This window comes from Azolla caroliniana, unplaced genomic scaffold (assembly GCF_043228905.1).
Source record: "Azolla caroliniana isolate FFs.n. ecotype wild unplaced genomic scaffold, voAzoCaro1.0.p SCAF_13, whole genome shotgun sequence".
Taxonomy (NCBI): Eukaryota; Viridiplantae; Streptophyta; class Polypodiopsida; order Salviniales; family Salviniaceae; genus Azolla; species Azolla caroliniana.
The window spans coordinates 14695895-14709926 of NW_028230448.1; the positions used below are offsets into that span (position 1 = coordinate 14695895).

Consider the following 14032-nt stretch of genomic DNA (forward strand, 5'->3'; position numbering starts at 1 on the left):
GCTTATGTGTGTACTCGCATGCTCTAGGGCTATCTTTGTTTATTTGCCATCGTTGAGGGATGGGTTAGGGGCTCTCCACCCAAACTACAGGTTGAGAAGGGCTTACATGTGACTCATGAGATCAAGGGCTAACTTGCCACTAGGAAAAGGAACAATTACTATGTTGTTGGGTAAACCTCTCTCGTCCCCTGTGAAGTTGATTGTGCTCTTAATGGAACTACTTGAGTTGAAGTTCACGGAAAGTTGTTGAAGCTTCTCCAACTACGCCGTAGTGAGTAGATCAAATCAGTTTGTCGCATCACATCAACCCCTCATTGTTTGTAAGCATACCAATATCTTGGTGATAAAAGAAAGTATGTGAGACTTAACTCTTACAACATTTAGTATAATCAAACAATTGACAGAGTGAAAGCAAAACTAAGACATTATAGTGTTGCATTCCATTTTTTCTCCTTAAGGGATTTAACCATCTTCGCATGCTCGACATATAGTGCAATTCGTTCAAGATATGCTGACATACTAAGAGGGAGTGATAACTTAAGTGCCATACTTAAGACACCACCTAGAAGGTTGAGCTCATATGTGTATGCTTTACTAACACATAGAGACTTTGTGCTTCAACATATGAATACCCCTTCTTAGGAAGGAGACGTATATCAAGAACACATGTATACTCTGGTCCCATAGGTCAAATTTGGCCTCTTTATGGACGATAAAAATTCTAATTCTAATAATGGGGCGATCAAAGTGGTTGGTAAAATCTATTGGCCTTCTTTTAAGACATTGTATTACATGAAAATATCATTCCATGTTGGATTGATTGAGTGTGTTGAGAGAACCATCCATTACGAGGTGCGGAATAATATTTTATGATTGAATTAGTGATACCTCAAGTTTCTCCATTCAAGTGATTTCAATATAGAGTTAATAATTATGCTTTGTGCAATCTTCTTCTTCTTTTCTTTTCCTTTTTTTATCCAAAAAAAACTTTACTTCGCATTAGTTAGCAAACAAAGTACATCAAAGACCATCAAATTTCAGCAAAACTCACTTTGGACTTCTCACCAAAGTGATCATAGTCCCCACCCCCTCAATTACAAAAAACCTATCCCATCAACTCTTTTTACATGGTAATTAACTTGTAACACAATTATACATATTTACATATCCTCGTCATTAATGGAAGCCATTTGCGGAAACAACCATATGGGTGCTTGGTAGTTCAATTTAGCCCTCCCTTGATGATGATTTGACCACCATAGGAGAACTGCCCCATTTCAACAGAAACTTTGACCGAGCTCTTTTTGCTTCATCTGATTCCCCTTTAATTGAGTCGTACCGTCCCCGCAGCCAAGATACCAACTCGAACCATATGTTTAACAACACCTCACCACTTGGGAGCTTTTGTTATTGAAAAACAAACTTACAATGCTTGATCCAAATGTGTCAGACCGATAAGCAAGCCACCATCGTCCATATCTCCTCAAAAAATGCAGAGTTTGTGCCAGGTCGAACTCCAACACATTAAAACACATTGCCACCATGCACTATAAATCCATGGCCATGGGGGTTTAATTGTTCCGCCCAACCTTCTCTTGTACCCCCATACAACTCTCCCATTCACACCGCATGTTGCCACGATCCTGAGACTTCTACCCCAAATGTTAATCGCCTCTGCACAATTCCAAAAACAGTGAGGGATCGATTCCAAATAGTGTCCACATATCTTGCAACCAACCTCCCCACCACGGCACCTTAGCCACTCCCCCACATGTACCGCCTTATGGCTAAGAAGCCACAACCAAAGCTTTATATTTTTCTGGCATATCGAACGCCCATTGTCTCCTCCAAAACAACTTCAACAAGTCATCGAATATGCCTTTATCCCTCCAACTATTGCGAGTTTGAGCAGCGCCCATTGATTTGCCTTCCTAGCTTAGTATTGTACTCAAAAAACCTTTCTAGTCTGTTCGTTCCCGGTTTCTGCCACCATACCTCTAGTGGATCCCACTCCAAATCACATAAGGGCGTGTTGTCAAATATCCAAAGTTTACAATCAGTTTCCAGCTTCTCGGGGTCCAGGTTTGCTTGCCACTTCTTACCTTCCAACACCGCCACCCACACTACCAACCACTGCTTTGTGCAATCTTAATCAAGCTTTGTTTGAATCCATTTATTAGTAAAAGGAAGTAAGTAATAACTTTGGAGAAGATGCACATCATAGGGCGCAAACGAGAAGATCGTGGTCACAAATTCAAGAGCATGTGCAACATCAAAATTTCAATGCCTTTGTTTGTAACGATACAATGTAATTGATTTTAATTCGCAATAGGAATATGCTCCTTATTATTGGAACCTTTCAATGAAAATGAGCAAGTGAGTTGGCATGGGATCAAAACTATAAATGTTATTATGTGTCGTTGTATTTATGTGTTTGCATTAAATACATGACAATCAATAGTGTATCGTTTGTATAGTTCATTTGTTCACGATGTTGAACTTATAAAACATCATGTACTATTAATATTGAAGTATGGATACTGTATTTTCTTTCTTTCTTTTAGTGTAGGTGATTGTATTGGTAATATCGCGAATATTTATGATGTTATATTATTGTTGTATACATAGAGCATGTTGTTGAAGTTGGGCTCCATGATGGGACTTTATCATGCAATGAGCACTTTCGTGTGACATGCTTAGCTACAACTTTGTTGACATAGAATGAGTGATCGAAGAACGGAACCATGTAGGAGATTCACGGTGCTCATGGTGGTATTTAAGGGATATAATTTGACAAGAGGGAGACCTTATGTCCTAAATAACAACTATCGATCCTCAACTCACGAGAAGCCAGAGATTGGCCTCACTTATTGTAAGTTGTAGATGTCGATTGTGAACATTGGAAATTTTGACAAGATGAATCATATAATCTAACATTAGCACATGATAAGCAACAACATTAAGGTTCTATCAATCTCCAACTCACATTATATGGTATTGCCAATGTCTTCTATAATAACGTGACTATAGTCTTGGTAGATGTTGTTAAGGCACTAATGTGGTTTAACATCATATGCAATTTATGATAACATATCGCATAACGCCTTCTTTTATTTTCCAATACAATCATTGTATAACTTTCTTTTACAAAGTGAATAATTTGATGGAATAGTAGTGCAATCGACTACTCCTTGATAGTTCACATTCATTAATATGATTGTGACCATTCAATAGTGTTTGAAACAAATGATTTTATAAAAACCAATAACATGTTATTTAAAATAGTCCTCCTTTCATTGAGAACGAAAATAACTATTCATGCGAGTTACAACAATTGTGGAGATAATGGATCTAGTTCCATTTTGTTGATTTTGTCAATGCTTCTCTTTTCCATCTACGTTATATAGATGTTTGGACCAATAGACGAGAACAAAGTTAGTTATTTCAAATATGACTATCGATATGCTACGATGCATGTTTAGGAAAAATGTTTTTTCTATGAGATAAATTATGTATAATTGATTTTTCAATGTTCGTTGGTAAAGCCTATGATCTTTCAATTTCTTTCTTTTCTTTAAAAGTTTTTTGCAAACACACCAATATTCACACAAAACTTTATCGCAAACATTGATTTTTGCAAGGTGGGGCTACTCATGGAAAATGGAATTCTAAAGTCATTTCATGGGAATCTCTACCTAACTATCTCAAAGTCAAAATGTAAACGCTCTTTATATTCAAAATAATATAAGTGTTTTCTTTATACCTCAACACAACGTTAAGCTTTATCACAATAATGTCTCCATGATTTACTTATAGCTTAAACTATAATTGGACGGAGAAATGTAAGTGTATCCATATGACAATTAATGTCTTGCTCAAGGTTGTGTTCCCATGAACATAGCCTTCCTCGAGACTATGTTCGTGTGTCTTAAAGAATGAAACTCTCTCTCTCTCTCTCTCTCTCTAGTGAAAGCACACAACTATATTAATTGCATATGACAAAAACACTACAATGGTAGTATTACTAATTTAGTGTCAATGTTGCATTGGTAATGGGATACACTAAAGCATAATATATGCAAAAACAATACGTCCTTGATGAAAGAATTGCAACTTGCTCCAAGAAACACGATTTCCTCCAACTTCCACATGTATGCACTAATGTCTAAATAATGATACAATCTCAAATACCGCAAAACAAGAAAAACAACCTCCATCTTTGATGTAGGTCATGTTATGTAAATTGCGCAAACATTCCAATGCCTTAGTGGTAGATGACAACATGACAAACTTGCCAAATATCTCTCTTTCATTCTTTCTCTCTCTCTCTCTTACCGTAATTAGTACATTTGGTAATATCGAAAGAAAATAGAGTTAGGTAGCATATCCTTCGAGGTGGATGGCACACAAAATCCACAATTGCTCCATAACATGATCTCCCTCTCTCTCTCATCACCCTTACACCACTCTTTGAAATTCTATAGAATGTACTCTTTGATCCTTCACAACATGAGATCTACGAAGAATGTATTTGTAAATAGAGAGAGAGAGAGAGGGAGGGAGGGAGAGATTCTAATTCCATGTAGAGAATGATATCATTAGCTTTATTGCAATAGCAGACAACGATATATTCGTTGAGTAAAAAAAGAACGTCATCGTGTTAAAATTGGAAACGTCTGAAAATAACCAGTGAATTTTGGTAGAGTTTGACTTTATCGACAAATGTTTTTGGTGATACTCTAAATTTGTTGTTCGGCTCCCTAGATTCTAATCTTGTAATTAATTTGTCACATCGAGTTTCATTTCATACCCAAGTCCTTTTTAAAAAAAACAATGGTCATTTATTTCCAAATCGTTTCGATTCCCTCATGTATCAACTTTTGCTTCACTCATTGAAGGACATACCTAGCATTAAATGTTTTGCTCTCTTGGCTTCTTTCTTGAATGTCTCGTTGAATTACATCATACATGTATCTCATTCTCTATTCGTGCATGTGAATCCTGCTTCGACAAACATGTTTAATCGCTATATTGGTTTGTGTGCTTCATGAGCTTGACCCCCTCTAGCTTGAAGTTCCATTCAATTTCAATGGATTGAGGGTGAAAGTATCTAAAAGATATCTACATTTGGCCAATATTTGTGTAATAAATCATCAATGGTGAGATGAAAAACAATAAAAAAAATGACGTGATTTCCTAGTTACTCTTAATATATTGTGGGCTAATAGGTGATATTTGACTTCCACATGTTTATATTTAGTTGTGGGTCATGATTGTGGGCACTAGTGACATGATGTGATTTAGTTGGGATGTTCAAAAGTAACAAAAAAGACAATGTGTAGTCACAAAGCAATGACATGCACTCTATACAAAATGGATGTGTGTTTCCATAAACAAAAGACATTCTATACACAATTTGAGCGGACACAAACGCATACGCATCCCTTTGCCTGTAAGTGTTGAAGCAAGAAAATGCCTCATCGTGGTTGCTAATTCAACACATTAACATGCAAAATCAATCATATGAATAAACATCCTATATAGTTTATGATCAGTATTGCAACAATGGGATTCAATACCATGTGATCAATAGAGAATGTATATGTTTCTTATCATAACGATGATTGTTGCTCTTGATGATGCCCACATGTCACAATGAAGGGTTTGAATGTCCTTTTAGACTTGACACGAACACCTTATCTAGGTGCTCTTGGGGAGTAATTTAGTTTTGAGATCAACATTGCTTTGAAACATCAAAGTTCACCTATATGACTTCATCACCCATAAATAATGAGCACAATTTGGAAGCTAATAAACTTTGCATAATTGGCATACCAAAATTGGCAAAATGCTAGCCAATAACCTCATATTGCTCAAATCTTGAAATAATCACGATTATTGTTTGAGAGAATGGGCCATCACTAAGAAGATATAAAATGAATATTCAAATGTACCCATCCCCGACATGTACATACAAATAGACAAGCACCCAATACATGTACACACACATAGCTATGGGAGACATGATGTTGCATTTGTATTTGGAAGGCGATGTTTGACAAACATATGTATCAAATATAGAAAACTATAATAAATTTAAGAATAAACAAAGCCCATATGGACCATAACAAGTTTCCTTAGACTTTTTGATTTCCAAAGATGTAATGTGTTGCATTCGTTATTGAGGTTTTTATACAACAAAGATGATGATACATATTCATTTAGCAATATCCCCAATAACGTTTGATATCGTCAATATTAGGTTTTTGGTTCAACTTGCCAATCTTGTTGATGATCCCATCACCGACAATGTTTTTGAGAATGATGATGTGTGGCATTAACTTTATAAGAATACTTAATAGGATATTAAATATTGATTACTTTCTAACTTGTTTCATGTGAATAGCACTTTGACAATTATCACGTTATGAGTCATGACTCATGAGTCCTTCACTATCATTTTCTTGGACTTCACGAAACCATATCTTGAACATTTATTACTGTAAACATGTTTTGTGATGGTAAATAACCTTTATGACAAGTCCACTCCTAGTTTATTGTTATCTCGATGCTAAAAAATTAACGTTCACTTGTTTAATTGATAACTATTATATATTGCCACGAGATATCGATGAGCAAATAACTTGTTTGTTGAACTTCGGATCTTCACATGGTACACAACAAGGAGATCGTGTTGCACTTAATACATTCACTTCAATTTGTCGATACCATTTATTGGATTTCACTCTCGATGACATGTCTCCAAAAATACTACATAACATCATAGTTACAACCAATAACTTCATGATGAAGTGGCCAACCTAACATTCTTAATACTAAGGGTGTGGATGTTGTTTATTTATTATTAGTCAGCATGGAATTTTTATTTCCACTCTAAAAATTATTCACATATTTGTATTTATTTTGGTTACGGGATTGGGAAACATATAATTGAATGCTCAACTAATCAGCAAAATTGAACCATAAGCATACGACATTTCATCGCATTTTGTAATTGCTAACAAGAAACTTCATGGAGACAACATATGTTTTATTATGTCATTTAACGTAATCGATGTGAGAAACGAGAAACCATTGTCATCTGAATGTCAAAGTGTATCTTTAAAAGATAGAGACCAATGACTTGTATGTTTGTGAATACGTAATTTGAGATAAACATAACTATTAACAATGGCAATTTTGAAAGATCATGGATTTAACATTGTTTGGGATGAGGATGTATGGATGCAAATTAATTGTGAGAGGGGTTAAACTAGGTTTAATGATGGCATGACGAAACTACTCATCAACATTCCTCAATGTGGAGCCAATAAAATTACAACATGATACATACACATGCAAAAGTAGTTTAATTTGTCAAGTCCCAAAGTGAGAGAATAATCATTTAGGTTCCTCAAAATTATGGCAGTTATAGTGTACTGAAACTCGTATCTCATAATTAAATTGTCCAATCTAAGAAAATACTTGTATGTTTTTTTGCTCATGATGAATTATTGAAGTGTTTTTTTGCGCATGAGGATGAACTTGAGTTGCCCATTTCATCTAGCTAGTTGATGCCCCCTCCCCCCCCCCCCCCCCTATCGAGATCTTGCCATTTTTTGGTACAAAACTTGCCTCCACACGATTGTTCCCCAATCCACAATCAAGTTTTGTAGTTTATAAATTGGTTTGGAAGATGGTATGAATTAGTTTTAGTTTTCAATTTCATAAACGAGAAGATACCATGTCATGCTTAAATCCATCCTTGGCTACTTTGGGATCCCATCTAATGTGATATTCTCGAACATTTCAAAAGTACTACCATGTTATATTTTAGAGACGTCTCGAAGTTAATGAACTACCATGTGCCTTTCACCTCACAATTTATTTGTATTCGCTCAAAGAAACTTTGCATTTTTTTTGGGTTAGGTCAAACATGGAACTTTAGTTATGCATGAGTGCGTCCATTTTTACCTTGATCTCTCACCATGTAAGGGGGATCAAGCAACATGGTCCTTGAACATAATTCACAAGTACCACAAATATCACAATAAAAGAGATGCAAAAGGAGCTTATATCTGTCACAGGAAATTGTGGGAATGGTCATCGAATCAATGTGCCAAACATTTGCATATCAATAGTATGTATGTATTATACTAAAGGTCACCTTGCCTACATACAAGATAATGTTTTCCTTGTCTACATTCTATACACATGCAACACACTTGTCTATGGATGTCGAATGTTCAGAGTAAATGCATTTATTCCTTCACACCAAGTGATGGAAAAGAACAAAAGACAACACCAATGCTAACATAGGACAAGGTGTTTCACCATTACATGGATGAAGAAAATGTAAATTAAGCAACCCTATTTCTGTTTCTTTCAAACAATGAGAATGTTTAGGGTTAGAATTATAGGATTAATTTTTTGTTTCCAAACAAGAGCAAACGAGAGAGAGACAAAGTGTATGCTATATATCATTCGATGACAAATGAGGATGTTATGTACATGGATGTTCTCGTGATCTATGCACACGAGAGTGCAAACCTATATAATACATATGTTGGGATAGGAATCACGAGATTACAGAGCGCAAGGAACATACACTGGGAAGAGAGAGCATTAGGAGGGAATGCGACTTAACACCATGCAACAAACGCTATTTACTTGGTCTTTGGAGTTGACACAGAGGACTTCGAGCTCGAGTTGGATGTCTCAGCCTTGGGCGGTTGGTTTGCTCATAAGGGGTGGGGGGGGGGGGGAGGGGCAAGAGAGGTAAGTAAATGGGCTATATGTGCCGGCGGCAAGAGACAGACGTATAGACACGCGCACGGCTAGAACTTGAAATGCGTCGACACATGTATGTATGTGCTTGTGCGCATGGAAATAGGTCAGAAGGATGATTATGTATGTATATGGTGGATATGTACATATATGTATGTATGTACACACATGGATTGGAGCCATAAGATATTATACATACATACATACATAAATCAGAAGGGGAGAAAGAGTTTTTGTTTTGATAGGGGGATTGATAATGATAAAAAAAATGAGAGAGAGAGAGAGAGAGAGAGAGAGAATTAAAACAGAGTAACTTTAGTACATAATAATATGAGTAGCAGAGTGATGAACCCACACAATGAATGAATGTATAACACACACACACACACACACACACACATTGTAGGTAGTACAGAGAGACACACAGAAGAGAGAGACAGAGACAGAGAGAGTGAGAGAGAGAGAGAGAGAAGAGAGAGAAGTAATGGAATGGAATGGAGCTAAAAGGTGAAATACAGAGACAGACAGAGACAGACACAGACAGAGAGAGAGAGAGAATCATGGACGATGATGGCTTAGGGTTTCCATTGATTCTCTCTCTAGCTCTCCCTCTCCCTCCCCTTCTCCTATGCGACTAGTTTCTCTCTCTCTCTCTCTCTCTCTCTCTCTCTCTCTCCTCTGTTCTGTTCTGTTCTGAAGGGTTAAGGTTTTGCCCACTTCTCTGCACTTCCCCTTCCTTCCTTCCTCTTCTCTGTTCTCAGGATTTTGGTCTTCTTCTTCTTCTTCTTCTTCTTGTTTGTCTGCTCCCCCCCCCCCCTTTGCATCTGCCCTAAGGGTCTGGGCTTTTTGTTCGCCCGCACTTTCCTCGCCTCCTTACCCTCTTGCAGGTCTCTTTGCCTTCATTCATTCATTCATCCCTGTTCTGAAGAGATTAGGGTTTGTTTTTTTTTTTTTTTTGCCGTTGATTCGTTGCCGAGTCTCTTTTTACATTCAATCAATCCCCTGCACACTGAAGCTTAGGTTTTGTTTGCCCATATCAATCTTGCCAGATTCTTCACGTTCTCCCACGATCTCGAAGATTAGGGTTTAAAAAAGAAAAAAACAAAAACAAAAATCTGAAACAACGAACCCTAATATTCTAACCATCATCAGTGAGTGATCTGCAGATTTGGGGGAAGGGGAGGGGTTGGGGCGGGGGGGAAGGGCAGATTTTCCACAGGAAGAGAGGAAGGCAGAGAGATGTATAAGAATCAGCTGCAGGAGTTAGCTCAAAGGAGCTGTTTCAGCCTACCGGCCTACACGTGCATACGCGAAGGTCCTGATCACGCGCCCAGGTTCAAAGCTACTGTAAGCTTCAATGGCGAGGTCTTTGAGAGCCCGTCGTACTGCACCACTCTCCGGCAAGCTGAGCATTCTGCTGCGGAGGTCGCCCTTAATGCCCTCTCCACACGGGGCCCCTCCCCTTCCCTTGCCGCCAAAATCCTGGTATGTTCCTGTTTCACCATATCCTCTCTCTCTCTCTCTCTCTCTCTCTCTCTCTCTCTCTCTTTCTTCCTTCCTCCATATCCCTTCTCTGAATTTCTCATGTTCATCTGTCAAGCTTCTACCACATCCTCTGCAGAAGTTCTGATGCATCGTCTCAACCCTAACTGAGCAATCCTCCCCTCCTGGTTCCGCAAGTCCTCTAATCTAAGCTTACACCCCGAATCCTCTCTCTGCATCTCCCATGTTACTGTCTAAGATTCCCCACATCGTTTACATTGTCCCTCCCTCGAAGGCAGCTTCTCACTCCATGCCACATCTTCTCTCTGAGTGCTCGCACATCTTGTCTAGATTTAACCACATATTCTCTCTAGGTTTTGTCCATGGCTTCCCTCTTAAGTTGCAATAATGGCACATGGTTTTCTTCAAAGTTCCTCTTCCTGCCTTCTCCAGTCGCTCCTTTTTAAGTCCAACTCTATTTGTTCTCTCAATTTTGCTCACTTCACTTGAATGTGAGAGACAAGATGTGGCATTCAGAAAGATAGAGATGTAACTTAGAGACAAGATGTGGAATTTAGTAATAACTGGGAATCCTTTCACCAGATCTTGCCTCTCTTTCTTCTCCATTTGATCATTCCTGTGCATATAAGTTGATGAAATGATTGTGTACTGAGCTTTTGTTTGGGGGCATCTACATCTTCTCTCTAGATTTCACTCATCACCCTCCATTTTATCATGTACCTCCATATGTTAATGAAAGCGTACAATGTTGATTCAGGATGAGACTGGGATCGGCAAGAACCTTCTGCAGGAAACTGCGCAGAGAGCTGGTCTCTCGCTTCCTGTATATACTACCATCAGAGCAGGGCCGGGGCATCTTCCTGTTTTCAAGTGTATAGTGAAGGTAGCTGAAAGGGTGTTTGCTGGAGAGCCTGCAAAAACAAAGAAGCAAGCAGAGAAGAATGCAGCTATGGTGGCCTTGTCTGCTATCAAGCAATGTAAGTGAATAATTCCCCTTCCCTTTTTCCTTACAGCTTGTTTTTCTGGGTGTATGTGGATTTATTTTGAACCTACACATATTTATGTACATATAATTTTTAGCTTTGCATTATAGTACTCGAGGAAACCTTACTGTGATGTGCCGACCGACAAGGAAAATAAACTGTATGTTTAAATGAGATCATTAACAAAAAGAGAATGCATATGTATTTGCACATACTTGTGGGTATTCCATTAGTGCTTGTGCATTTGCATTGCATGGCTTACATGCATGCATAGATAGATACGGCAATGTAACAATGTGTGTATCTGTGTATATATATGCATATGTTATATTATATTTTTTAGGAATTATATACATGCGTAAAAATGTACACATTTGTGTTTATAATATGTATGCGAGAATTATTAATGCATGCATAGGTGTATAAATATATGTACTTATGTTTGTGTGTTTAGACAACTTATTTGTGATGTCCATTTGTTTGTGCTCACAGTACTTGCAGGGACACAACCCCTTATGATTACAGATTCGAAGGCAGCCAGTGATGAGCGAGATCAGAGCCTTAATGGTCATTCCAATGCTCTCACATTGTATAGAGGAGGTGATAGATCAGCTCACAAGCCTTCATCACATGCTGCCTCAAGGAATCATGGGGGCCGGCCAAGGGTTAGAGTGGTGAATGTCAGAGAAAGGAATGCTTGTTATGAAACTGGTCGTGGGATTTCGCCTGGCCAACCTAATGCTGAACATTTCAGATCTGAGATGATGCATCCGAGGAACCATTCTTCTTTGTTTGGCATGGATTCTAGAAGGGTGGGAACACATGAGCCCTTGGGAACTTCGATGAATCATCGAGCCTTGCCTCATCAACAAGAAGTACCAAGCCGATTGTCCCTTCAGTCGTGCAGTGATAGGTTGGAATTGAGGAGATCTCTTCTAGAGGAGATTCAATCATTCCAAATAGAAGGGGATGAAGAATGGCTCAGTGCAACTGACACCTTGCAACAACCACCCTCGTTATCGAGAATGAATACCCGCTTAGACCATCGACGATCACTTTTCCAGTCTCAAAGCGAAAGGTTCGAGCTCAAACCGAGCTTACTTGATGAGCTTTACCATAGAGAGGAAGAGGATTGGTGGCGGAGAGGAGAGGTGACAGCGCAACCAATGCCGATGTTTGAAAGAGCAAGCTCATCATCCATTCATCGAGATCGAGAAATGGGGTCTTACATGTATTATGGTGGGAATAGGGGGTTGACTCATTCATCTGGTTATACCAATAACACTAACAATGACTGCATCGCTTATGGTAGTGGTGCCTACAAGGATGGAAATGCTATTATTAATTATGCTAGTGGCGAAGAATTTGGCCAAAAGGGCTCGTACATTTCAGGTTCTCGTGAAGCACCGAACCTCCGTTCTCCAACATACTCATCTTTGAATGTCACACCTGAACGAGGCTCTCACAGCAACAATAATGGGTATAACCCGGCTGGTTTTACGCTTGATGCTTCCCAGGGGGTTTTCTACCAGAATGAGGATGGCAATTCTGCATTCAGAGGTTATCCAAATACTAATGACATCAATAATGTTGCGAGTAAGGATGAAGGCACTTTTGCGTGGACTCATTCTCCTCCGCAATCGATGATGTGTAGGCTGCCAGTGACCGCGCAACCATTTGGCATGCATTCAGCTTCCTCGTTGGCCCCACCTGTCAGGGTCCGCCATATGGTTGCTGTGTGTTCAGCTCCACCACGACGCACTGACATAATGACAACCTCTATAACCAACAGTGAAGGCAATGACCGAGTTTGCCATCAGAGTACTCCTGATATGCTGCTAGAGACATCCTCATCATCTACGTCCCAATTGTTCAGTCAGCTGAGGCTGTGAATTCAACGTGAAAATAATGTGTATGCAAATAAATATGTAGAGCGTTTACTACAGTACCATACAATACTATACCATACCATGCCCACACCATACATACTAAAAAAGTACATACCATACCATTATCCATATATCATGCCATGCCATATGATGCCATCCATCCATTAAGACTTCATGGGTCTTCATCCATAGCCTTATCGATATCCTTATGGGGAATGATGAATTGTTTGAGCTCTGATCTTGCAGTGCTCCCATGCACTTTCGTCCTTGGTTTTCTGCTCAAGATTTTCTTTTGCTCATGTATAATGTAGCCCGTTTGGTGTCTTAACCAGATTATTGCATTTCCTCACTTTGATTAATGGTGGATGCTATTGGTTGGCACGACGAAGGAAAATGTTAACACGGGTATTTAATCTAGATCATCGTTAACTGCCCCTATTCTCCATCACAGGACAGCCCCCAAAATTTTGTAACCAAATTAACTGTCTTGTTTTCAGATGCTGCGAATGGGACACTACCTACCCAGTATCAAAATTAACTGGGCTTTTTGATTGATTCATCAATTTAATAGCTTAAGCTATATATCTATGGTATGATTATATGATGTGAGTTTGGATGAATGGATATTCATTTGGACTGATGGGGAGAGTAGTAACCCATGGTCCCATCTGGTAACATTTAGTATTGTAGTTCTGTTTTTCTAGGCTGTAAACGAATAGTTCATTTAAGTTTAAAAGATTGTATGTCAGATTTAAGAAGCTGAGATTTAAGAAACTCGACCATGTCTTCTGGTATTTAACGTTGCTGGACAGTTTTCTTAAGATATGGTGCAATTGTTTGATAAAGTCTACCTGTTAAATATGATGTGGA

General features: G+C 38.6%; 1 protein-coding gene across 2 annotated transcripts; it reads left to right on the plus strand.

Annotated features, from left to right (window-relative positions):
* The first annotated feature begins 9997 nt into the window (after positions 1-9997).
* LOC147856274 (uncharacterized) lies at positions 9998-13761 on the plus strand. 2 transcript variants are annotated; one of them, XM_087329346.1, is made up of 3 exons: positions 9998-10272; positions 11048-11267; positions 11775-13761. In XM_087329346.1, the coding sequence occupies exons 1-3, from the start codon at positions 10027-10029 to the stop codon at positions 13163-13165; spliced, it is 1857 nt and encodes a 618-aa protein (XP_087185472.1). In that variant the 5' UTR covers positions 9998-10026; the 3' UTR covers positions 13166-13761. The 2 variants fall into 2 exon arrangements, with proteins under 2 accessions (XP_087185472.1, XP_087185471.1); XM_087329345.1 differs by having other exon boundaries at positions 9999-10272; positions 11766-13761.
* The last annotated feature ends 271 nt before the right edge of the window (positions 13762-14032 follow it).